The sequence below is a fragment of the Sus scrofa genome, chromosome 5 (assembly GCF_054392235.1).
Source record: "Sus scrofa isolate SSC_HxYL_T2T_F1_AM1 chromosome 5, Sscrofa_HxYL_maternal_Yorkshire_Landrace_v2.0, whole genome shotgun sequence".
Lineage (NCBI taxonomy): Eukaryota > Metazoa > Chordata > Mammalia > Artiodactyla > Suidae > Sus > Sus scrofa.
The window spans coordinates 18,586,704-18,611,136 of NC_139387.1; the positions used below are offsets into that span (position 1 = coordinate 18,586,704).

The 24,433-nt window shown below is 41.9% G+C and overlaps 1 protein-coding gene across 11 annotated transcripts in view; it reads left to right on the forward strand.

Moving 5' to 3' along the window:
* DIP2B (disco interacting protein 2 homolog B) overlaps window positions 1–24,433 on the forward strand; it is a 234,650-nt gene that overhangs the window by 141,578 nt on the left and 68,639 nt on the right. For 7 of the 11 annotated variants that reach the window (XR_014803180.1, XR_014803179.1, XR_014803183.1 and 4 more), the window contains exons 5-9: window positions 12,394–12,606; window positions 16,111–16,266; window positions 16,758–16,877; window positions 22,269–22,466; window positions 24,245–24,336. Coding sequence is in view for 6 of the 11 variants with exons in the window: in XM_021091658.2 (XP_020947317.2) it covers window positions 12,394–12,606; window positions 16,111–16,266; window positions 16,758–16,877; window positions 22,269–22,466; window positions 24,245–24,336 (779 nt within the window). In the remaining 5 variants the exon portion in view is untranslated. Of the gene's footprint in view, window positions 1–12,393; window positions 12,607–16,110; window positions 16,267–16,757; window positions 16,881–22,268; window positions 22,467–24,244; window positions 24,337–24,433 lie in introns of all 11 variants that reach the window. The other 4 variants (XM_084955587.1, XM_084955582.1, XM_084955583.1 and 1 more) reach the window with 3 other exon arrangements.

Sequence of the window (24,433 nt, forward strand, 5' to 3'; positions counted from 1 at the left end):
CACCCGCTACCTCGAGGCTCTTTACCACGCTGAATGGGACCAGAGTCCTTTGGAATTCTCCACAGGCCTCTCTGTCTCTAAACATTCATGTTCGACTCTCGCTCTAGCCTTCAAGATGTGGCATAATTTTCTTGGTCACCTGTGCTTTTAAGAATTTCATGATTGTAAAGATTCTGTCCTTTCTCCTAAGACCTTTATTTATTGAATAATAAAAAGTTGTGCACAGTTCCCCTCGTGGCACAGTGGAAACGAATCCGACCTTGAGCCATGAAGTTGCGGGTTCGATCCCTGGCATCGTTCAGTGGCTTAAGGATCTGGCGTTGCTGTGGCTCTGGCGCAGGCCGGCAACTGTAGCTCTGATTAGACCCTTAGCCTGAGAACCTACACCTGTCCGTGAGTGTGGCCCTAAAAAGCAAGAAAGGAAAAGTTTTCCTGTTCACTTATCTCCTGTTGTGGGGTCTCTGTGTAGTATGTGAGAGACATTAATTTGCTCTTAGGGACATCAGTGGTATCAAATAGCAGAGGAATTCTCTCTCATTGAGAGCACCCTACATGGTGATTTCTCACTCGGCCCCCACTTAGAGCTGGATCTTGAGGCTTTTATTCAACAATTACGCACATGTTTGTGTGCTCCACTGTGAGAGAGTGTGATCATAAGGCTTCCATTAACCCCTTTCATTTGAGGGGGTGGAACTTGCTGTTCCCAAGGTAGGATCTGGATTCCATTCTCTCCAAGCATCTGAGAGCCACCTGTTAGAGACTTGGCTAGTGCAGTTTAATCTTTCAGCACTATTTCTCTGAACCTGTTACAGCCTCACACAGGCATGGTAGGTTGTTACCTTGCGCTGAAGGGGTGGAGAGGAAGAGGAGAACTGGCATGAATTATTGTAATTATAGGCTGATTTTTAAAAGCCAGTTTCTAGGGCAGAGTTCCTGCCGTGGCACAGTGGGTTAAGAATCCGAGGAGTTCCCATCCTGGCTCAGTGGTTAACGAATCCAACTAGAACCATGAGGTTGTGGGTTCAATCCCTGGCCTTGCTCAGTGGGTTAAGGATCTAGCATTGCCGTGAGCTGTGGTGTAGGTTGCAGACACGGTTCAGATCCCGAGTTGCTGTGGCTGTGGCATAGGTCGGCGGCTACAGCTTCGATTCGACCTCCATATGTTGCGGGAGTGGCCCAAGAAATGGCAAAAAGACAAAAAAAAAAAAAAAAAAAGAATCCGGCTACACCAGCTTGGATCACTGCAGAGGTGCGGGTTCAATCCCCAGCCTGGTGCAGTGGGTTAAAGGATCCAGCATCACTGTGGCTATGGCTGTAGGTCACAGCTGCAGCTTGGATTCAGTCCCTGCCGTGGGGAGTTCCTGTTGTAGCTAGCTGAGCAGATTAAGAACCCAGCAAGTGTCCATGAGGATGTGGGTTCAATCCCTGGCCTTGCTCATTGGGTTAAGGATCCAGTGTTGCCTCAAGCTGCAGTGTATGTCTCAGATGTGGCTTGGATCAGGTGTAGCTGTGGCTGTGGTATAAGAGGCTGGCAGCTGCAGTTCCCATTGGACTCCTAGCCTGGGAACTTCCGTATGCCACAGGTGTGGCCATTAAAGGGGGAAAAAAATGTTTTCTTGGGCCATTGTAAAAGTGACCTTGCTATGACTTTCTTAAAAAGTTGTGCCCCTCTTACAGGGCACAATTAACCTCAGATTTCACAGTATGTTAATCATGTTGTCCTTTGTGCACTATCAGAGGTCACACCACACACACATCCCAAAGCCTGCTTCTGGTCAGGGCCCTTACCCTGCACCTGGTGTGCCACATGGACCTAGTTTCTGGGGTGCTGCTGGAGCTCACTGCTAGTCGGCTTCTCTGGGAGGCACCCAGCATGTAACGGTCAAAATTACTGAATTGTTGAGAACTTAGAGCTGTTTTTTGAGGGATTTAATAAAAAGGATTTAAGGAGTAAACTATGACATAAATCTCAGCTTTATCCGTAGTATCATATAGTCTGGAAAATATGGTAAATAGTTGGCCTGCGAAATAATTTGTCTTTTGTTCATAAATCCTCAAATAATAAAATGTCAGTCAACCTGAAATTTGCTTATTGACATGTGCACTGATTTTGGTCGTGTGGATTGGAAATTTTAAATTCTCCAAGTTGGTAGCATTCTCTGGTTCTTTTCGTGCCTGTGGCCTTTTTCAGTCTTTTAGACCGCTTGAATTACTGCCATCCAATTCCCTTTATGTGCTGAAATCATTGACTAATGTCATGAGGCAATTACCTCAGCTCTTTCTTTGTAGGGGTTCTTTGTGTAACGCTATTACTCATTCATACAGATAAACACAATGCAAAAACTACAGCATATATTTTTTCCCCCGCTAAGCTTTTTCTGCACCCGTGTGGACTTGCCCTGCGTTGCATCCTGAGGGTATGAGGATGACCAAATAGACCAAATAATGACCCCAAAGCACAGTAAGCTGTTTTGACTGGCTTGTGTAGAATAGGGTTTAAAATTTAGAAGTCTGTCTCACACAGGGCTCCACTTGAAAGTGACTTTAGTAGTAATTCATAGAGCCAGACAAGGAGAAATTACCTCTCTCTATTTCTGTATGTGAAAATGATGCCCATGAATAGACTGAGATAGCATTATACTTTTAACCTTTAGCAATGCTTTATAGAATTATAGTATGCAAAGGATTTTCTATATACCAGTGGCTGCCTTCCTTGTTTGTTCCTCATAACTCTCTACTCCGTGAAGTGGGAAATCCAGATTTCTTTAGAGACGAGGAAACAAACAGATTTATAGTGACTATGTGATTTGCCCCAGCTTATACAGCAATTATGTGGCAGGGTCAAGTTTCTTGATTTTTTTTTTTTTTTACTGTACTAAAGCATCATGTTTGAGAAGTCCTTTTTTACTTAATAGGCATTCCTATATCTATTATTCCAAACAAATGTAATAGCTATGGCCTTCTGGGAGCTTATAGTCCAAAACATGTATTAGTCAGTTACCAACTTGGAGAGTTTTCTTGAAATATTCTAATGTTATTCGAAACCACAGAATTAACAGAGATGGCAAATTAGACCTCCGTAAATGTGCTCTAATTAATAGATTTGGATCTTTTAATAACATACTTTCATAATTGGTATGGGTTATGAGCAATGCGCCATAATTACTGGGAGGATTAGTATTCAATATTCTTTAAGCCAAAGCACAATAAAAATCCACCCTATCAGGTTGAATTTGTTTATTTCAATAGGTGATTGCGAAATTTAAGGTTTGCCAGTAAAAATAATTTCACAGTTACTATTTCTTGAGTACCTCTGTATAGTAGTCAAAGGGCTAAGTGCTTAACATATATTTTTTCATTATTTGTTTTCTCAACAATTCTCTGTCCCATTTTACAGATGAGAAAACAGGTTTAGACAGGCTCAGTAACTTGCTTGGACATCTGTTTCTAGCTGTGTAGTCAGTTAAATAACCTGAAAATTCTCTCCTAGAAACAGGAGAAAGAAAATTTCTCTTTAAACATTCTAGATAGGATATAATCAGCTTCCTTTTAAATACATACAGAAGTAGGAGAGGGAGAAAATGATGACTGAAAATGGGTGCAGTGAGATGGGGCTGACTTTGGCTGCCCTGGGGGGAGGGAGACAGTAAACAAGGAGCCTAAATGTTAATTACTACGGGGGTAGAAAAGACAAAGCCTTGGGCCTTACGTAGATTTGGAAGCTGGAATTGAGATCTCTGGAGGGGTTCACATCTTTAGCAGAAGAGGGAACCTAAAAAAATTAACCTGCTGGCACAAGAAAACCTTGTCAAGAAACCTTCCCTGGTGCCTGGCCTTGGAGTAATGGGGGCAGGGACCTTTCCTAAGAATTTGTCATCAGTAGGTACAAGAATGTTAGTTCTTAGCAGTGTCTTGCCTGGTAAGAACTAACATTAGAAAGTGGTCCTGGAGTTCCCGTCGTGGCGCAGTGGTTAACGAATCCGACTAGGAACCATGAGGTTGCGGGTTCGATCCCTGCCCTTGCTCAGTGGGTTAAGGATCCGGCGTTGCCGTGAGCTGTGGTGTAGGTTGCAGACGCGGCTCGGATCCCACATTGCTGTGGCTCTGGAGAAGGCCGGTGGCTACAGCTCCGATTGGACCCCTATCCTGGGAACCTCCATATGCCTCGGGAGCAGCCCAAGAAATAGCAAAAAGACAAAAAAAAAAAAAAAAAAAAAAAAAAGAAAGTGATCCTAGGCTAATGATAACCGTGGGGCACAAATGGTTTCTGAAAGGATACAACCTCAACCCAGGGATTTAGGATACCCACAGATAAAGATCCACTGAATTTTGTGAGCAAACAATCCAGAAATAGAAAATACCTTGAGAGAGAATCAATAGAAAAAGAACAACAGCAGCAAACAGTAGAATTGAGACCCATAAGAACTGCTTTGCCCGACTGCTGTGTCAATGGCAGAGCTAAGATAGGAATTCAGAGCAGTCTGACTTTGAAAGGCTATTCTCTTTTCTCTAAATTACTTGGCATAGTGCCTTTTATTCCACCAGACTGTCGAATAGATGCGTTCTGGTAATTTTGGAGCTCTATCATCTGCTGCATGTTTGATCTAACTTTTCAAGTAGACAATAAGTTTGGTTTTTTTTTTTAAGAACTTTCTTCTCACCCCAGTATTAATTGTAAATATTCATTTCATGAAATTTTTTTCATAGACGTGGGACACTACCTAGAAAAATAGTATTTGGAGGGAGTTCCTGTTGTGACTCAGCAGAAACAAAGCTGACTAGTATCCACGAGGATGCGAGTTCGAAACCTGGCCTTGCTCAGTGGGTTGGGGATCCAGAGTTTCTGTGAGCTGTGGTGTAGGTTGCAGAGGCATCTTGGATCCCGAGTTGCTGTGTCTGTGCAGTTGACTGGCAGCCATAGCTCCGATTCAACCCCTAGCCTGGGAAACTCCATATGCCGTGGGTGTGGCCCTAAAAAACAAAACAAAACCCCACAAAAAAAAAAAAACAACCCAAAACAGTGTTTGGAGGTCCTTTATAGGTAGAGTGACCTGGAATAATTATGAATAGTGAGTGCCCCTTCTCGCAAAGTATCCCTGTTTGGATGTTTCTGGTTAGGCAGCTCACCTCCACGATGAGGTTCTGCAGTGACTTTCAGTCCCAGCCAGCTCTCTGCACACAGGTTACTTTGGGGTGCTGAAGAGCCTCTTGCATAGTTTTGAACATCTCCCTAATCCTTGTCTGGTGAATCAGTACCCACCCTGGTTGAGTTAGTGCTAAATTAATCTGTTTAGAATTTGTAGCCCAAGGTAGGTTCAGAATGGCCTGCTTCCCACCCTAACCTTTTAATCTCTTCCATATATTTTTTTTTTACTCCCAGGGTGCCACTTCTTGGGTCTCTAAAGTTTTTCCTTTCTAAGCTTCCCCTATATAGAAACTTCTTTGCCTCTCATAAAGGTTCTGAAAGTCCTTAGTTCCTCTGACTCACCAACGCAAGAGAACATGACACTATCCTGCCTGATACCATCCCTACCCACCCCAAATAGAGACAAGAATTTTTCTTCGTGGGCTCCAGAATGTTGTACACTAACTGTCTTAGTGATTGTTTCCTTTATTTGTTCTGTGAAACTCCATGCCTAGTTCTTGTGGCATATTTTATAGTAGTTGTGAGAATGAGGTCTTTCTTTCAGTGAGTCTTATCTGCTGTTCTAAGCTGGTGTCAGGCCTGAATGGGTGTCAGCTGTCAGAACCCAGTGGTGGGCACTGTCTTTCTAAGAACTTGTGCAGCTTGCACCATACCTCTCAGGTCATATAGACTGACTTTGAGATGTTACCATCCTCTTACCAGGCATCATTTTCACCCCCACAAACCTTATAAAATCAGCTTTGTTGAATTATAACCAACACACAATAAGCATAAAGCATGTACTTTGCTAAATTCAGCATAGCAAAATCGTGAAACCATCACCACAGTTAAGATAATGAAAATGAACATAAGGGGGACTCTTCTTCCCCCTCCCAGTCTGTCCTGGGAGCTGTTTGCTTTCCTATAATAAAGACTTTGCTTGCTAAAAAAAAAAAAAAAAGAAAAGAAAATGAACATACCTCTCACCCCTAAAGGTTTCCTCATAATCCCTTTGTAATCTCAGCTCTTCTGACCACCATGAGGTAACCACTGATCTGATTTTTTTTCTATTACTATACATTAGTTTGCATTTTCTGAAATTTTGTGTGTTTATGTAAGTAGAATCACACAGTTCTCCACTTCCTGCCACCCCCCTCCTCCATGATGAGTGGAAAGTCTCACTTCTTTAACTCAGCATAATTATTTTGAGATTCATCCATGTTGTGTGTATCAGTAGTTCCTTCCTTTTTATTGCTGAGTAGTATTCCATCATAAAAATACACCACAATTTGTTTATCCTTTCAGTTGTTGGTGGACGTTTGGGTTGTTTCCCATTTTTAGCTGTTATAAATAAAATACCTATGAACATTCATTACAAGTTCTTCTATAGATAGATGCTCTCATTTCTTTTGGGTAGATACCCAGGAATGGAATTGATAGGTAATATAGCAGGTATTTAAAATTTTAGGGTAAACATTTTTAGATGTAATAAATACACTTTCTACCAAGAAAGGGGGAGTCATTTCCACGAATGGCTAAAGATTAAAAAGAGCTGCAGCAGTTAAAACAGGTAGTAAATTCAGGCAGGACTTTTCTTCCCTTAAAATCCACAAACTAATTGTTTATATGTTTCCTAATTGGTTATAAATGGATTTTAAGCTTCTGGTGATGGTATTAAATGATACTACTTGGTGGGTTAAAATCACACAAGTTATAACCTGAAGGGCAAACCTATTGGTTAGGACTGTTGTATTTATCACATACAAGAGATTAGGCAAAAGGCTTTAGGTATGATGGATGAGAGCTATGAGCAGAATCAGTGAGAAAAGGATAACTTCATTTCTATTAATGTTAATTTAATCTTGCCCAATTTTCTACTAATCCATAGCAACTTCCTGGGTGACAGTTACTTTTTAAAAAAAATAAGCTGGAGTTCCCGTCGTGGCACAGTGGTTAACGAATCCGACTAGGAACCATGAGGTTGTGGGCTTGATCCCTGGCCTTGCTCAGTGGGTTAAGGATCTAGCGTTGCCGTGAGCTGTGGTATAGGTCACAGACGTGTCTCAGATCCCAAGTTGCTGTGGCTCTGGCGTAGGCTGGTGGCTACAGCTCCGATTGGACCCCTAGCCTGGGAACCTCCATGTGCTGTGGGAGTGGCCCAAGAAATGGCAAAAAGACAACAACAACAAGAACAACAACAACAAAAAAAAATAAGCTACCAAAAAATGTATGACTATGTAAAGGAGTTCATTTTTATTTTATTTTTTTAGAACCACACCCACGGTCTGTGGAAATTCCCACTGCAGCTGCCAGCCTATGTCACAGCTTCTGCTGGCCTACACTGCAGCTCACAGCAACGGCAGACCCTTAACCTACTGAGTGGGGCCAGGAATCAAATCCACATCCTCATGGATACTAGTCCAGTTCTTTACTGCTGAGCCACAATGGGAACTCCCATTTTTTATTTTTAAAAAGATATAGTCCTTGAGCAGTGCTTACGTTTTGTGTCATCCTTATATGTGATCCGCTGTAAGCTTTGGACAGCCACAATTTTGTGTCTATGAGGTAACATAGGGTGGGTTTCTCAGGGGGAAAGGGCCCTAATATTTTCTGACCACCCACTTCTATATGCTGGCACTGCTTGGGGGGTGCTCTCTGTACCTTGTCTCGTTTCTTGGTCTCCCACAGTGGTTTGCACAAAGGCAAGTTCCCATAGCATGACTTATATGGCCCTTAGCAACCCAGTACTGTCTGCCTCATCTTTTGTCACCACCAGTTTTGCATCTTGTGCTTCAGCTAGCCTCATTTCTTTCCTATCTTCAAATATGCTTTGTTTTCTGTTCCTTCCCAGCTTTCTCACAGGCTCTTCCCTCTGCCTGACTCTCCTCTCTCCCCAGCTCTGGGCCCCTCATAAGTAATTCCTACTTACCCTTCCAGCCTTGGTTGAGGTCTCACTTCTTAGGTGCCTGCGCTGAGCTCCTATAAGACTCCTCTAAGTCCTGTTAGAATAGGGACTGTGTCGTCTTGCTTACCATTTTATTCCTACCTATTAGTGTGGTGCAGAGTAGTATTTATTGAATGGACAAACAAGCAAACAACCTTCTCAGAAGGGTGAATTTGTCCCTAGGTCACATAGCTAGTATGTTTTGGATCCCAGAGTTCAAATGGAAGGACATCAAAGCCATGTTTTTTCCACCGTACTAAGCCTCTCCACAGTTGTAGTCACTGAACCTCTGAGGAGGACTGGCAGGCAAATGAGGTAATTGAATTGAAACAATATATCTAATTACATAATTGATCCAATATAGTAACATAATAAAGCCAATTTTCCATAAACCTAATCATGAAAATACTGGCTTTACTATCTTTTAAAAATTGGGTTATTCCGATTTTAGACTTAATACAGATTTAAATAAATGATGCAATAAAGACAGCCTGCATATCCAGTGGAGTTTGTGGGATCCTAAGATATATCACTCTGAAAGTATTTTATTCTTACAGTCAGATTCACCCTTCCCACCCCCAACCCCCACTTTTTCTTTTTCTTCTTTTTTTTTTTTTTTTTTTTTTTTTTGGCTGAGCACACAGCATAATGAAAGTTCCCAGGCCAGGGATCAAACCCATGCCACAGCAGTGACCCAAGCCACTGCATTGACAACACTGGATCCTTAACCTGCTGCACCACAAGAGAACTCCCACCCCTCAACCCTTTTTTAAAAAGCATGTTTGCAAAAACGGAAATCTCTGCCTTTCAATGGACAGTTCAAATGCTAGAATAGTCTCTGAAAATTATGCAGAAATACTCCTATTAAGTAAAGGGGTTGCAGATGCTGTTACTTTTCTTTCTCTATATTTTCTTTTAATCACCTTCCTCTTGATTGTAGATCTCTTTCCTCTTTAAAGAATCTTGGAGTTCCCGTCATGGTGCAGTGGAAATGAAACTGACTAGGAACCATGAGGTTGTGGGTTTGATCCCTGGCCTCGCTCAGTGGCTTAAGGATCCAGTGTTGCCATGAGCTGTGGTGTAGGGTGCAGATGCGGCTCGGATCCCACATGGCTGTGGCTATGGCGTAGGCCAGCAGCTGTAGCTCCGATTCGACCCCTAGCTTGGGAACCTCCATAGGCTGCAGGCACAGCCCTAAAAAGACAAAAGGCAAAAGACAAAAAAAAAAAAAAAAAAAAAAAGATCTTACTGCTCTATCTCTTTCGGTTCTGGTCAGCTGTTTACCTCTCCAACCTCATCTCCTGCCATCTCCTGCCACTTACCTCCTCAACGTCTGCTTCATTTGCATAGAAGTACCTCAAATCCCTGACTGAGACTGGTACCCCTCCTGTAAAACCCTTTGCTTAATTACTCCATTTCTCAGCATCTTTGTATTTGTGTGAAGTCTTCTGAGAAGTTGTCTGTTTCCTATACTGGACAGGAAGCCGTTTTAGGCATTTATCGTCTCATAAGAATTCATCCATCTCAGAATGTCTGGAACCTGACATGGTTCCTGGCATATATTATAGTTAAGTAGTACCCTATAAACAAAACAAAACAAAAAATTCTGATGTCTTGGGCCTTAGATCTCCTTCAGTATGAAATAATAAGTCAGAGGTAGTTCAGAGCAGAAGCAAGGATATGGTCATTATTTTAACTTTCTCTCTTACTTCTGGATCTCTCAAATTTGACTTCTAGATTAAATTAGTCTTTTGTTGTTCAAATTTCTATTGTCAGGTGCTAGCAGTGTTCTAGCCCTGTTATCTCTTTGGCTCTCTGAACCGAAGTAGAACATAGACCTACAATTTCACCTGAGTTAGAGGAAGTGTTTGACAGAACTAACTACAGAATATTTAATTTTTAAAAAATTGACTTAGGGGAATTCCCGTTGTGGCTCAGGGGGTTAAGAACCTGGCTAGTATTCATGAGGTTGTGGGTTTGATCCCTGGCCTCTCTCAATGGGTTAAGGATCTTGTGTTGCCACAAGCTGCAGGATAGGTCCCAGATGCAACTCAGATCTGGTGTTGCTGTGGCTGTGGCATAGGCTGGCAGCTACAGCTCCAATTCGCCCCCTAGCCTGGGAACTTTCATATGCCACTGGTGCGGCCCTAAAAAGACCAAAAAAAAAAAAAAAAAAAATTTTTTTTTTTTTTTTAATTAGAAGTTCCCACTGTGGCACAATGGGATCAGTGGCATCTCAGGAGTGTTAGGATGCAGGTTTGATCCCAGCCTGGCACAGTGGGCTAAGGTTCAGCATTGCTGTGAGGTAGGTCACAACTGTGGCTCAGATCTAATCCCTGGCCCAGGAACTCTATATGCCATGGGGCAGCCAAAAAAGAAAAATAAAATTAAATTCAATCCTCAGGCTATAAATTATAATCCCCAAAATCATTTAGATGGGTTTATCTCACATCAGACCAAATGTCAGTGTAACTTATGTGCCTCGTAAGCTCAGGGCCCTAGAATAAATTCCTGACTTCTGCTTCCCTTGGCTATCCTATATTTGGTTGAACTTTTCTAATTTTTTTTCAACATGCTTTTCTAATTTAGGCCTTATTTTCCTGAAGTCAGAGCCAGTCTAAATACAGACATCAGTGAATTTCTTACAGTTTTCCAACTGGAAATCAAGGAGAGAAATACAGATCTGTAGCCTCTCCAGTCACGTTTGGAGAGCTTACCTGTGCCCTGTGACCAGCTCACTTTTCCGTTAAAACCATAAATGCCTCCAGACTGAGCACTGTTTTTTTACTCCACTTGAGAATATGTCAGTCCCCGAATCCCTAGTTCACTATTTGGCACTTTAGTTGTTGTTACCAAAAATAAGTTTTTATATTTCCCATCAAGATCATTTCCTTTTAAGTAGACACTAATTAATAAGTACTTGTGCAAATCAGTGTAGCAGCTTATCACAAGGTTCTCTAACAGACTGAGGAACCACTTCAGTATTTTTTGAACATAAGGAGATAAGCCAGAAGAATTCAGATATTGATTAAGCTTAGAACAGAAAAACAGTGAATGGAGTGTAAAAGTTCTGAAAGGGGGGGAGCTCTCCTTGTGGTTTAGCAGTTAACAACCCGACTAGTATCCACAAGGATGCGGGTTCAGTCCCTGGCCCTGCTCAGTGGCTTAAGGATGCTCCTTTGCCCTGAGCTGTGGGGTAAGTTGCAGGCGTGGCTCAGATCCCATGTGGCCGTGGCATGGGCCAGTGGCTGCAGCTCCAATTCGACCCCTAGCCTGAGAACCTCCATATGCCACAGGTGCAGCCCTAAAAAGACACAAAAAAAGAAGTTCTAAAGGAGATTTTAAAAAGACCTTAAGGAGTTCCCATCACGGCTCAGCAGTAACGAACCCAACTTGGGTGCATGATGATGTGGGTTCAATCCTTGGCCTCACTCAGTGGGTTAAGGATCTGATGTTGCCATGATCTGTGGTGTAGGCTGCAGACACAGCTCTCATCTGGTGTTTCTGTGGCAGTGGCATCAGCCAGCAGCTGCAGCTCCAATTCAACCCCTAGCTTGGGAACTTCCATATGCTGCACCTGTGCCCCCCACCAAAGTTAAAAGACCTTAAACTTTCCTCTAGATTTTGGGTGTTTTGTTTTGGCAGGCCTTGGTTCATAAACCTTTCCTTGAGATTCTTAAACTTTACATATTAATCTACCTTAAGAATATGAGTGGAGGAGTTTCCATCGTGGCACAGTGGAAACGAATCTGACTAGGAACCATGAGGTTGCCGGTTCGATCCCTGGCCTCACTAGTGGGTTAAGGATCTGGTATTGCTGTGAGCTGTGGTATGGGTCGCAGACACGGCTAGGATCTGGCGTTGCTATGGCTGTGGCGTAAGCCATCAGGTATAGCTCCGATTGGACCCCTAGCCTGGGAACCTCCATATGCTGTGGGTGCAGCCCTAAGAAGAAAAAAAAAAATGTGAGCATAAGCTTCCATTGTGGCTCAATGGGAACCCAGCTAATATTCATGAGGATATGGGTTTGATCCCTGGCCTCACTCAGTGGGTTAAGGATCCAGCATTGCTGTGAGCTGCAGTGTAGGTCACAGATGCCGTTCAGATTCCACGTTGCTGTGGCTGTGGTGTAGGCCAGCAGCTGCAGCTCCCATTCAGCCCCTAGCCTGGGAACTTCCATATGCCACAGGTATGGCCGTGAAAAAGCAAAAAGAATGTGAATGTTTTGCTGCTTTCAAATTTGAATGTGTGATCGATGAGAAAGATCTAAAAGGTCTCTGTTCTAGGCAGGATCGAGAACTTCTTTTTTTCTAATTCCACACAGACACGTCTTCGGCCTCTGAGGATGAGGGCTCTCTGAGACGCCAAGCTGCGCTCTCTGCTGTCTTGCAACAGAGCTTACAGAATGCTGAGTCCTGGATCAACCGTTCAATTCAGGGATCGTCTACTTCTTCATCTGCATCTTCTACGCTGTCCCATGGAGAGGTCAAAGGAACCAGTGGGTCTCTAGCTGATGTATTTGCCAATACTCGAATAGGTAGGAGCTGGGTCTAACCGAGAAGCCCAAATTATGTTCCATTTGGCTCCCAGCATCCAGGAAATAGTTGATGATTTGTATTAGGTTTTTCAGAGTGGCCTAAAGAATAGAACACAGCAGTTGATGGGGCAAAGACGGAAGCTCGAGTGGTACATTTGGAACGACAGAGTGCGCCTGCGTTATTGGTGCACAGTATTACCCACCTGAAGCCATAGCTATTTCCATGAGCAATACTCGGCTGCAAGATACAACACCAGTCTTCCCATGCTTTATCCCTGTTGGAGAGTATTCCATCAGTTTAAACCTAAGAGATGTAACACCTTAGGTTTTCCCAAACGTTCTCTCAAACAAACAAACAAAAATTAAACCTGAGCAAATTCTGAACTCAGACGTGATCATTAAGACCATTTGTCTTTAGCAAAAGACTGGATTTATTATCCTTGCTGCTGTGCTATTGCTGCATCTGGAGTGTACAGGCTGAGGATGTGGGTGCTCTGTGAGCTGCTGCCTGCTGCCAGTGCTCCTGGGCGGAGTAGAGCTGTTGCTTGGCTCCGCTTTTATGTTTTGTGTGTGTGTGTATGTGTGTATGTGTTTTCTAAAAGTCTGTGACATCCGCAGTTCACATCTTCGCTTTTGCTTAGTTGGTTGGTACACATAGGACTACGTGATTTTTATGAACATCGTGTGTCTGTGATACTTCTCCTAGAAAAACTTGCCAGTCATGTGCATTTTGTTGTTTTAATTTTTTGTCTCAATGACCTTTCTCTGTGTGTGTGTGTGTGTCTATATTTTATATATATATATATATATATATATATATTCTTACATACAATCTTTATTCTGACTGAGTTTGGAAAAAACTTAGAAATCCTTCCATAAAGCCGTAATTTTTAAAGAAAGTAACTACCTTGGGGGTATGCTTGCCCACAATAAGAGGCCAAGTGCCAACAGCTGATGGCTTGTCCTACCCTCTTAGCTCTGCCCCTTGTTAACTGAACCTCCTAGCAACTGTGGACAGGCATGCTCACCACCTCTTCTGCTGGGAGCGAATGCAACAGAGCCGTGGTGGGGCCAGCTTTTATTCCCACATTTGTCTAAAAGAGAGCAGTTTCACTTGCTGAAAATATCATCCCGATTCCCAGTTAACTTTATCTAAATTTCTGTTAACAAGATGATTTTGTCTGACTGCGTATCTCACATTGCTTCTAATCTGTGAAAAGTTACTGGTTCAGGTGCTCGCAGAAAGCATTTTATTCGGTATTATTGCCATTTGGCTATTTGCTTTAATGGGAGTAATTTAAGCTTCTAATAGAAAAATTCAAAAATACAGTTAAAATGAAAATAAAATCTATAAACCCACTTCCTATGGCTAACACTTTAGTTCAGTCACTTTTGTGTATATCCTTCTATGTGTAAGGTTTTGGTTTTGTTTTTACAGAAATGAAATTGTATTAAATAGAATGCTCATAACCTGTTTTTCTTAGGAGTGTATCACAGACATCTTTTATATCATTAATATAGAATTACTCTTTTCTATGATTTTGAAATATGCCACTGTATGGCTGTGTCCTGGTTTATTTAGCCCTTCCCCTATTTTGGACATTTAAGTAGTATCCAGTTTTTTGCTATTATGAAAACTGAAATGGATATCCTTGAGCACACAACTTTGTTCATTTGTTTATTTCCTCTTAGGAGGCATTCCTGTAAGTGGAATTCCTAGGTCAAATAAAAATGTCTATTTAAAATTCTTTGTTACCACATTATCCAGCAGAAAGAATATACTGCACTATACTTGTGCCAGAATATTAAAAACTATTAAACTAGTAATTATAGACTTTTGGGGTGTAGAGAGAGACCTTACTCCCAAATTGCTTTTAAAAATTGTTGGAGTTCCCTTTGTGGCTCAGTGGTTGATGAACCCAACTTAGATTCTTGAGGATGCAGGTTTGATCCCTGGCCTCTCTCAATGAGTTAGGGATCTGGTGTTGCCATGAGCCGTGGTGTAGGTTGCAGACAAGGCTTGGATCCCATGTTGCTGTGGCGTTGGCCGGTGGCTGTAGCTCTGATCTGACCCCTAGCCTGGGAACCTCCATATGCCTCGGGTGCAGCCCTAAAAAGCAAAAAAAAAAAAAAAAAGTTTGTTATGCTTTCATTTTTTCATAATTGTGAGTAGCTTTTCATTATTCTTGTGAATTGCATATTTTGCTTTCTCTAATTTTATTTTTCTTCTAAGTTTTTTGTAATAATCCCTGTTGAAGGGCTGTCTTCCAGCTCATATTGTTTCTTTATATTAAGAATCCTCCTTGGGAGTCCCTGTTGTGGCTCACTAGGTTACCAACGGGAAGTAGTCTCTGGCCCTAAAAAGAAAAGAAAAAAAAAAGTATCCCTTCATGAAACAGAGTTAACATAGTAACAATGTTTTTTTGTTTTTGTTTTGTTTGGTTTTGTTTTTGTCTTTTTAGGGCTGCACCGGCAGCACATGGAGGTTCCCAGGCTAGGGGTCTAATTGGAGCTACAGCTGCCAGCCTACGCCAGAGCCACAGCAATGCCAGATCTGAGCCATGTCTGCGACTTACACCACAGCTCACGGCAGTGCCTGATCCTTAACCCATTGAGCAAGGCCAGAGATTAAACCCGCAGCCTCATCATTCCTAGTTGGACTCATTTCCGCTGTGCCACAACGGGAACTCCCACATAGTAGCAGCATTTAATCATATTTAGAGCAAGGGTAGAATGTTGTCTGTCAAGTAGATCCAAATTATCTATGGGTTATTTTATAAAAATTAAATATCGACTTTAACTGGTTTTCTTCATCTGGGGATTTGAATGATCTGACCCACTCCCAAGACACTATTTATGTCTTCAGTGGTGAATGAAATATTATAGCTAAACTGACATAAACATCAATACATGCTCAAGAGACTAGAATATTAGTAGCTTTTTTTTTTTTTTTTTTTTTTTGCTGCACCAACAACATATGGAAGTTCCTGGGCCAGGGATCAAATCTGAGCCACAGCTGGGGCAACACCAGATCCTTAACCCATTGTAGCAGGCCTGGGAATTGAACCTGTGCCACTGCAGAGACAACACCAGATCCTTAACACTGTGCTACAGTAGCTACTCCAGTAGCTATTTTGTTATACTCACTTTAGTTTCATTTTGAAGGCACTTGGAATTTTTTTTATTATGATTTTTTTTTAATAACATTGGGTTTCTTCCAGACTTTCTGTGTAGAAAAGAATGTTTTTGAGAAATATTTGATTTCTGATTTGATCTTACTAAGGCTGCTCAAGTTCTCAAAAATAATAATTTTAGAGAGCTGGTATGTCTTGGCTTAACCTCTTCCTCATTATATCTTGCTGGTGGAATGTGATTTGTAAGAGCAAATGCCCCATTTATATAGCTTGCTTTCTTGTTTGAAAATGAAGAGTAAAAAATGATTTAAATATTCTTATTTTTACTGCTGATGTAGTATAATTCACATTTTGTTTTCTCCCCTCTCAGAGAACTTCTCTGCTCCCCCTGACGTCACTACAACTACCTCTTCTTCATCATCATCTTCCTCAATACGCCCAGCAAATATTGATCTGCCCCCTTCGGGGATAGTTAAAGGCATGCACAAAGGATCCAACAGGTCCAGCCTTATGGATACAGCAGATGGTAGGGAGCTCTTTTTGGTAATGAGGGAATATCAGCTGAGCTGGAAAAATTGAAACGATGAGCAGTAGTACCTGAGCAGCCCAGCAGTTACAGAACTACGCTGCGGCTGACAGACTCACACAAGTCATCTTGAGCTCCCTTTTTTTCAATAGGTTGCACTATAGCATCAATGACACTTGTTCAGACTTAGTCTGTCCTTTCAAAAAGATACTTTGAACAAAAAACACGGAAAATGAAAAGACTGCCAAAAGAGAAAAGGGAGGTTAGCTGAAATCTTTGAACATTATATTAATAGCAGCACTGTATTTGTTATCTCTTGTCATAAAACTTGTCATGGATGGCTTTGTACCTATTTGGCCCAGTTGAAATAGAATGAGACTGTGGACAAAGGCCAAACTTCATTAGAAATAAAAGCTCCAAAGAAAATCAAGGAACTAAAATATCCCTAAAATCAGTTAATTTCAACTTACCCTTTTTTTTTTCTCTTACAGGTGTTCCTGTCAATAGCAGAGTATCCACAAAAATCCAGCAGCTTCTCAACACTCTGAAACGACCCAAAAGGCCTCCCTTAAAAGAATTTTTTGTGGATGACTCTGAAGAAATTGTGGAAGGTAGTGGTAATAATACCAAACACGTATATTCCTTAAATGGAAATTTCTTAAGCAGTTACTTTACGTTAGGTACTATAGGATTTCGTGATGAACAAGGCATCATTTTTGGTTGAAGTAGTTTATTGTTTTCTGCTCTTTTTCCCTAAAGATCATTTATATTTTAGGGAAATATAATTACTTTTTCATCTCAGGTGAAAATTAGGGAGTAGTGACAAAGACAAGGAGATAACTATGGATCATAAAATTATCCTTGTAAATAGGCTTTTTGAAATTAGGAACAAATGCCCCCCCCCCCTTTTTTTTCTTTCTGCTTTTGCTTTTTAGGGCTGCACCGGTGGCATATGGAAGTTCCCAGGTTAGGGGATGAATTGGAGCTACAGCTGCCAGCCTGCACTACAGGCATAGCAATGCTGGATCTGAGATGCATCTGCAACCTACACTGCAGCTCACGGCAACTCTGGATCCTTAACCCACTGAGAAAGCCCAGGGATTGAATTCACATCCTCATGGATACTAGTTGGATTCGTAACCCGCTGAGCCACAACTGAAACTCCCAAATGCATAATTTTAAAAATTATTTGGCATTAACCTAGAATATGGATGTCAGATTTGACCTCAAAAGTGTACTCAGTCTTGGAGTTCCCATCATGGCCCAGTGGAAACAATCTGACTAGGAACCATGAGGTTGCAGGTTTGATCCCTGGCCTCACTCAGTGGGTCAAGGATCCGGTGTTGCCATGAGCTGTGGTGTAGGTTGCAGATGCGGCTTGGATCTGGTGTAGGCCAGTGGCTACAGCTCCAGTTGAACCCCTAGCTTGGGAACCTCCGTATGCTGTAGGTGCAGCCCTAAAAAGACAAATAAAATAAAAGTCTGCTCAGTCTTTTATTTATTTATTTTTGCTTTTTAGGGCCACACCCGAGGCATATGGACGTTCCCAGGCTAGGGGTGGAATTGGAGCTATAGCTGCTGGCCTGTGCTACAGCCACAGCAACGTGGGATCCGAGACACATCTGTGACCTACACCACAGTTTGTGGCAACACCTGATCCTTAACCCAATGAGCAAGGCCAGCACTTGAACCTGTGTCCTCGTGGATGCTAGTCAGATTTGCTTCTGCTGAGCGACAACAGAAACTCCTCCTCATTCTTTTTTAATGTAATGCAGTCATTTTGTTAAATCAGCTGGTCAATATATTGAAAATTATATCTGCTTTAACATGGTAGGTGGTAAAAACAGGTTCATGAAAATACAGTCATTTCCTTCTTCCTTCATGTTGTTTATCATTTAGACTGGTGCTAAAATATATGCTACATAGGAAAACTTAGTTTAGCCAATAAGTATGTATCAACTAATATGGTCAGTTTGGAGAAGGGAAGAAATCAGTTTCATTTCTGTGGTTAGAGAAGGCTTCCTAGATGAACTGATAATAGTGATTTAGTCATTCAGTAATTTTAAAAATATTTAGGGATAAAATAATATGCCCAGAATTTAATAGAAGGATTGGGAGGAAACTGTATGGGGGTGTAGGTGAGATGAAGATGGCCATTTGGTAGTTATTCAAGCTAGGTGGCAAATAGATCTAACAAAAGCTTTTGTTAGAAGAACTAAGCCTTGGTAGCTTTGCAGTCCATTTTTACGTCCTCAGACTAAGAGTGGGCTTGATCACATCAGACCTTAATGGAACTAAGCATATTAGTAGACTAGATCCAGTCTTAGCCCACTTTGTGAAGCAGGAAGCAGCAAGCAACCCACCATATAAGGTTAAGATGAATTTCTGGGGAGTTCCCATCGTGGCTCAGTGGTTAATGAACCCAACTAGTATCCATGAGGCTGTAGGTTCGATCCCTGGCTTCGCTCAGTGGGTTAAGGATCTGGCGTTGCCGTGAGCTGTGGTGTAGGTCGCAGACATGGCTCTAATCTGGCGTGGCTGTGGCTGTGGCGTAGGCCAGTGACTACAGCTCCAATTCGACCCCTGGCCTGGGAATCTCCATATGCCACGAGTGTGGCCCTAAAGAGACAAAAGACAAAAAAGAAAAGATGAGGAGTTCCCGTCGTGGCGCAGTGGTTAACGAATCCGACTAGGAACCATGAGGTTGCGGGTTCGGTCCCTGCCCTTGCTCAGTGGGTTAACGATCCGGCGTTGCTGTGAGCTGTGGTGTAGATTGCAGATGCGGCTCGGATCCCGCGTTGCTGTGGCTCTGGTGTAGGCCAGTGGCTACAGCTCCGATTCGACCCCTAGCCTGAGAACCTCCATATGCCGTGGGAGTGGCCCCAAAGAAATAGCAAAAAGACAAAAAAAAAAAAAGAAAAGATGAATTTATGTTTCTCTAGGAGTCTCTAAACTCTTTGAACTATGGACATCTTTCTTGATGGACTCATATTTAAGGTGCCCAGGCCAGTACTGCATACTGACCAGGCAAATGAAGGTCAGGGTTTAGTAGGAACCAGACCTGAGCAGATTTCATTGGCGGAATGGAGCTAACAGCTTTCTACTAATTTTAGATGGGCAATAATTGTTTATATGAATGACCTTTACCTTTGGAAGAGGAAAATACCCGTATGTATTTGGGAGTCTGGAAAAGTGTGCTCAGTCCTGGCCTCTGCATTGAGGCCTAGTGGATGGTAATAATGTATACTTTTATGACCAGAACTATGCCTGTCATATATACTGTCTGTTCATAAAAACGAAACTGTGTATATAGGATCACTCTATTTTTATACTTAATCTGGTGGTTTAAGGTCTGGGAACATGCAAACATTATTTACCTAGGGTGATCATTTCAGAAGTGAAAGTGTTTCACTAGTTTTGTATCCGTAAAAGAAAAATTTTTTTCCCCCCGAGCTGTCATTAAATTGAGCTATAAAATACAATTATTTCGTATTTCAATTGCCCTTCTAATACTTGCTGCTCATTTCATCTGTTCTCTCTTCTGTGCTATTCACCTAGCTAATCTCTCCCCTGCCCCTGTGCCACCAGGGAACTCCTACCTCCCCTTCCTTTAGGACTCAGCTCAGGCATTACCTCCTCCAGGTGGGGACCCTGTCCCCCAAGCTGAGTGGCGTGGCCCTCTTCTGCCCTCTCTGTACACATCTCTGTCATGCACTGGTCATGTTTAGCTCTTTGTGAGTGTGTGTCCCCACTGCACTCCAGATACAACTAGAGGGCATGGCTCTGTACTCCTTGTACCTGGCATTATTAGAAACAATAAATGTTTGTTCAAAGAATGATAACCTGCAGCATTTGTCTTCTCAGAAAAGTGTTTCTCACATCCTGTGCACATAATTGGCACTCAGTAAATTCTTGAACTTCTGTTTCAGGTGTAGATTCTCTTTCCTGCTATGAAAATACAGGGTTTTTTAAATTTTTAATGTTTGAATAATACTTGTTTATTGTAGGAAATTTTCTTTTGCTTTTTTTTTAGGGCCGCATCTGCGGCATGTGCAAGTTCCCAGGCTAGGGGTCGAATCAGAGCTACACCTGGCGGCCTACACCACAGTCACAGCCACAGCAATGCGGGATCTGAGCTGCGTCTGCGACCCACACTGCAGTTCATGGCAATGCTGGATCCTTAACCCGCTGAGCAAGGCCAGGGATCAAACTGGCGTCCTCATGGAAACTAGTCGGGTTCCTATCCCACTGAGCTACAATGGGAACTCCTATTGTAGGAAAACTACGAGGACTTTAGTTTTGTCTTTGTGAAAGAATATGAAATATTTTTCACCTCTGGTTTCTGGAATTGATAATGTTAATAATATAGTGCTTTTTTTTTTCCTCCCCACATTCAGCACAGTCTAATTAACATTGATGCAACCATTATGTATTAGGCACTATAGGCAACAAGAGGAGTAAGAGCCATGTTCTCTTTTAAAAAGTTCTCAGTCCAGGAGTTCCCATCATGGCTCAGTGGCTAACGAATCCGACTAAGAACCATGAGGTTGTGGGTTTGATCCCTGGCCTTGCTCAGTGGGTTAAGGATCTGGCATTGCCATGAGCTGTGGTGTAGGTTGCAGTCACGGCTCGGATCCTGAGTTGCTGTGGCTCTGGCGTAGGCCGGTGGTTACAACTCCCATTAGACCCCGAGCCTGGGAACCTCCATATGCTGTGGGAGCGGCCCTAGAAAAGGCAAAAAGACAAAAAAAAAAAAAAAAAAAAAAAGAAGTTCTCAGTCCAAGGGGGAGGAAAATTTGTACAGTAATAGAAACCCTTAAGCTTCCTCAGTGCTTCGGTAATGTGGCCTAGCGTACAGTGTGGGAGCACTAAGGAAGGAACGGCCACGAGCAACTGCCCAGGGGATGTACCTTAGAGCTGCATCCTGAGAAGGATGAGTGCAAATTCACCAGGAGGCAAAGAGATTAGCTAGAAGATGTGTGCAGAGGTTTAGAGACATGGAGAAACCTGTCATTCATCCCTGAGTCCAGTTTGACCCTGTTGTGTGAGTGCCACCATCCCCATTTTACAGATGAGGAAAAGTCAGGCTTGGGTAACTCATTTTGCCTAGGGTCACACGAGTAAAAAAGTGAATGTAAACTTGGATTTTCTTTTTTTCTCCCCCCCCCCCCCCCCCCGCCGCTTTTTAGGGCTGCACTCACAGCATGTGGAAGCTCCCAGGCTAGGGATTGAGTCAGAGTTGCAGCTGCCAGCCTACACTACAGCCACAGCAGTGCAGGATCCAAGCTCTGTCTGCAACCTACACCACAGCTCATGGCAATGCCAGATCCCCAACCCACTGAGCAAGGCCAGGGATTGAACCCATGTCCTCATGCATACTAGTTGGATTTGTTTCTGCTGGACCACAGTGGGGACTCTTAAAATTAGATTTTCTGATGGACAGTTCAATGCTCTTTCATTCAGTATAACCTGGTAGGAGTTCCCTGGTGGATCAGTGGGTTAAAGATTTGGCATTGTGTCTGACGTGGCATGAGTTCAGTCCTTGGCCTGGGAACTTCTGCATGTCATGGACACGGCCAACAAAATGAAACAAAAGAAAGAAAGAAAAAAAAAAAACCCTAACCTAGCGAAATGGAAGCTGGCTTTCTAACATTGGATATAAGCTAAAGATTTAGAAACAGGTTTACTAAAATTATAAAATTGCTAAATGGAAAGTTATGCTTTGTGCTTTTTGTATGTTCAGGGATTTGCTTTGTCAGGGTTGGGATTTGTTGCATAAAAAATGTGATGCAATTTTACAGTGATGTGGGAAAATGAATTAAGGCCCAGTTTGCGGATTACCGTTTCTAGATACCCTTTCTTTTCTGAGTGGGTTTTAACCAGTTAAAAATAAAAGGAGGGGGGAAATACATTTGCGATTAGAGACCTCAAGTTGTGTTCGTTGGTATTTGTACTTACTGCGGATCGTACTCTCATAACCTGTCGGGGTTTTTTTGGTCCAGTACCTCAGCCAGACCCCAACCAACCCAAGCCTGAGGGACGGCAGATGACCCCTGTGAAGGGAGAGCCACTGGGAGTCATCTGTAACTGGCCTCCTGCCCTTGAGTCTGCCCTGCAGCGCTGGGGCACCACTCAGGCAAAATGCCCCTGTCTGACTGCACTGGACGTAACCGGTAAACCAGTTTACACCCTCACTTACGGTGAGTTTACAAGATTCCAGTTCCTTCCTTTTCTCGTAAGTTCTTCAGGTTATCATGGGTAATATTTTTGTCTTGCCATTTAGCAGTTACTGGTCTCTGTGTTGGTCTGGGTCTTTAGAATTATTGTAATAGGAGCTACGTTCTGAGTACAGCTATTGCCAAGTATTTTCATTTGCTGAAGTGGCTATTGCAAGTCAGCTAATATTTAAAAGCACAGAAATAAGAAAGAGACTTTGTAGATCCACTGATGTTTAAACATTAAGACAGGATGTTAGGAAGACATTTGGGTAGGATGAATGGTGTATGGTAAAAATAAAGTCATTTTATCTAAAAATTGAAATTGGAGAATTCCCTTGTGGCTCAGTGGGTTAAGGATCCAGTGCTGTCACTGCAATGGCACAGGTTTGATCCTTGGCCTGGGAACTTCTACATGCCACACGTGCAGCCAAAAATAAAATAAAATAATTGAAATTGATTACTTTTTAGATCTTTGTCGTTTACTTCATCCTGCTTCTTGTATGCAATAAGCACAAAATTCTATTAAAAAAAAAACAACAAAGAATCAGTACTTTTACATTTAGTTTTGCATCCTAGCTAAAGTTTTTAGTTTTTATTTTTTAAATAATTTCTTTTATAAAATTTTTAAATAACTTTTTTTTTTTAAATAACGAGAAGAATGGATTCAACCTGGGGTGAGAGATTTTATACTAGTTTCTTCAAATGGATTTCTTTTTCCCTTCGCAAGTGGTATATGGTGTCCGTAGACCTACATATAGAATAATTTTAGAGAAAAAATGGTTTTTATTTAAAGAATTGTGCAGATTGGCATGAGTTTCCGTCTTTATTGATCCTCTGAATAAGTTGTATGTAAAACTAACAGCTATGCAAAATAAAATTATTTCTTTCACTTTCCTCATAATCTAAGAATTTTTTTTTTTTTTTTGGCTGCACCCATGGCATATGCAAATTCCTGGGCTAGGGATCGAATCAGAGCTGCAGCTGCAACCTGCACCACATCTGTGGCAATACTGGATCCTCAACCCACTGTGCCACAGCAGGAACTCCTAAAATAAGAGTTTTTCTAAAGGTAGTTGGTGAAAGGAAGCAGGAAGAGGGGAAGAGTAAGCTTTTTCCCCATTTCCCCAAAAAATAGTTTTTAACATTCATTTTAGAAGCAGTACATTAATCTCATCCACATAACCCTTAAAGCAGTCAACTAGCCAAATCTTTGCATGTTTATTTAACATCTATGAATATATCCACCTTTCACATAGTTAATTTCCATGATATTGTCTGTTTTCACTGAAATGTAGTGGTATGGAATGCTTAGTCATTTGAATCAGACTTTTGCTTTGTAGTTACTTCAAGTGTCTAATACCTTATATAAGTGTTTCTTCAGCAAATGCTTAGAAAGAAGTGCGCTTCTGATTTTCAATCCTGTTATAAAAAAATGTTTCCTTCCCTTTAAATATGATCAGCTCACATCAGATTATTTTAAAGATACTCAGATTACTTCAGAGAAGAATTTAAAATAGTATCTAAATCAAAGTGAGCCTCTAGTTTTCTTTTTGCTTGAAGGCAGGACTGGCTTTCATAAACTAGAGTGACTCTAAAGCAGTTTTTCTGGGGGAGGGCCTCTTGTGTGTTGAGGGTGATGCTTGTCTAATGCGTCATTTGCCAATGGCTGTTTTCTTACTCATTGTGCTGATGAGCTGAATGCCCTCTTGCTAAAGTAGGCCTGTGTGTTTCTATATGCCTGTTTTCTTTTCTTTTCCCAGGAAAGTTATGGAGTAGAAGTTTGAAGTTGGCCTACACTCTGCTTAATAAACTGGGGACCAAAAATGAACCTGTATTAAAACCTGGAGACAGGGTAATTGGTTTTTTTATTTTGAGAGGCTGATGCTTTATTGTTTTCTATCATGCACATTTTGGATTTTTAATGTACAAGAACACAATTTATGTAACTC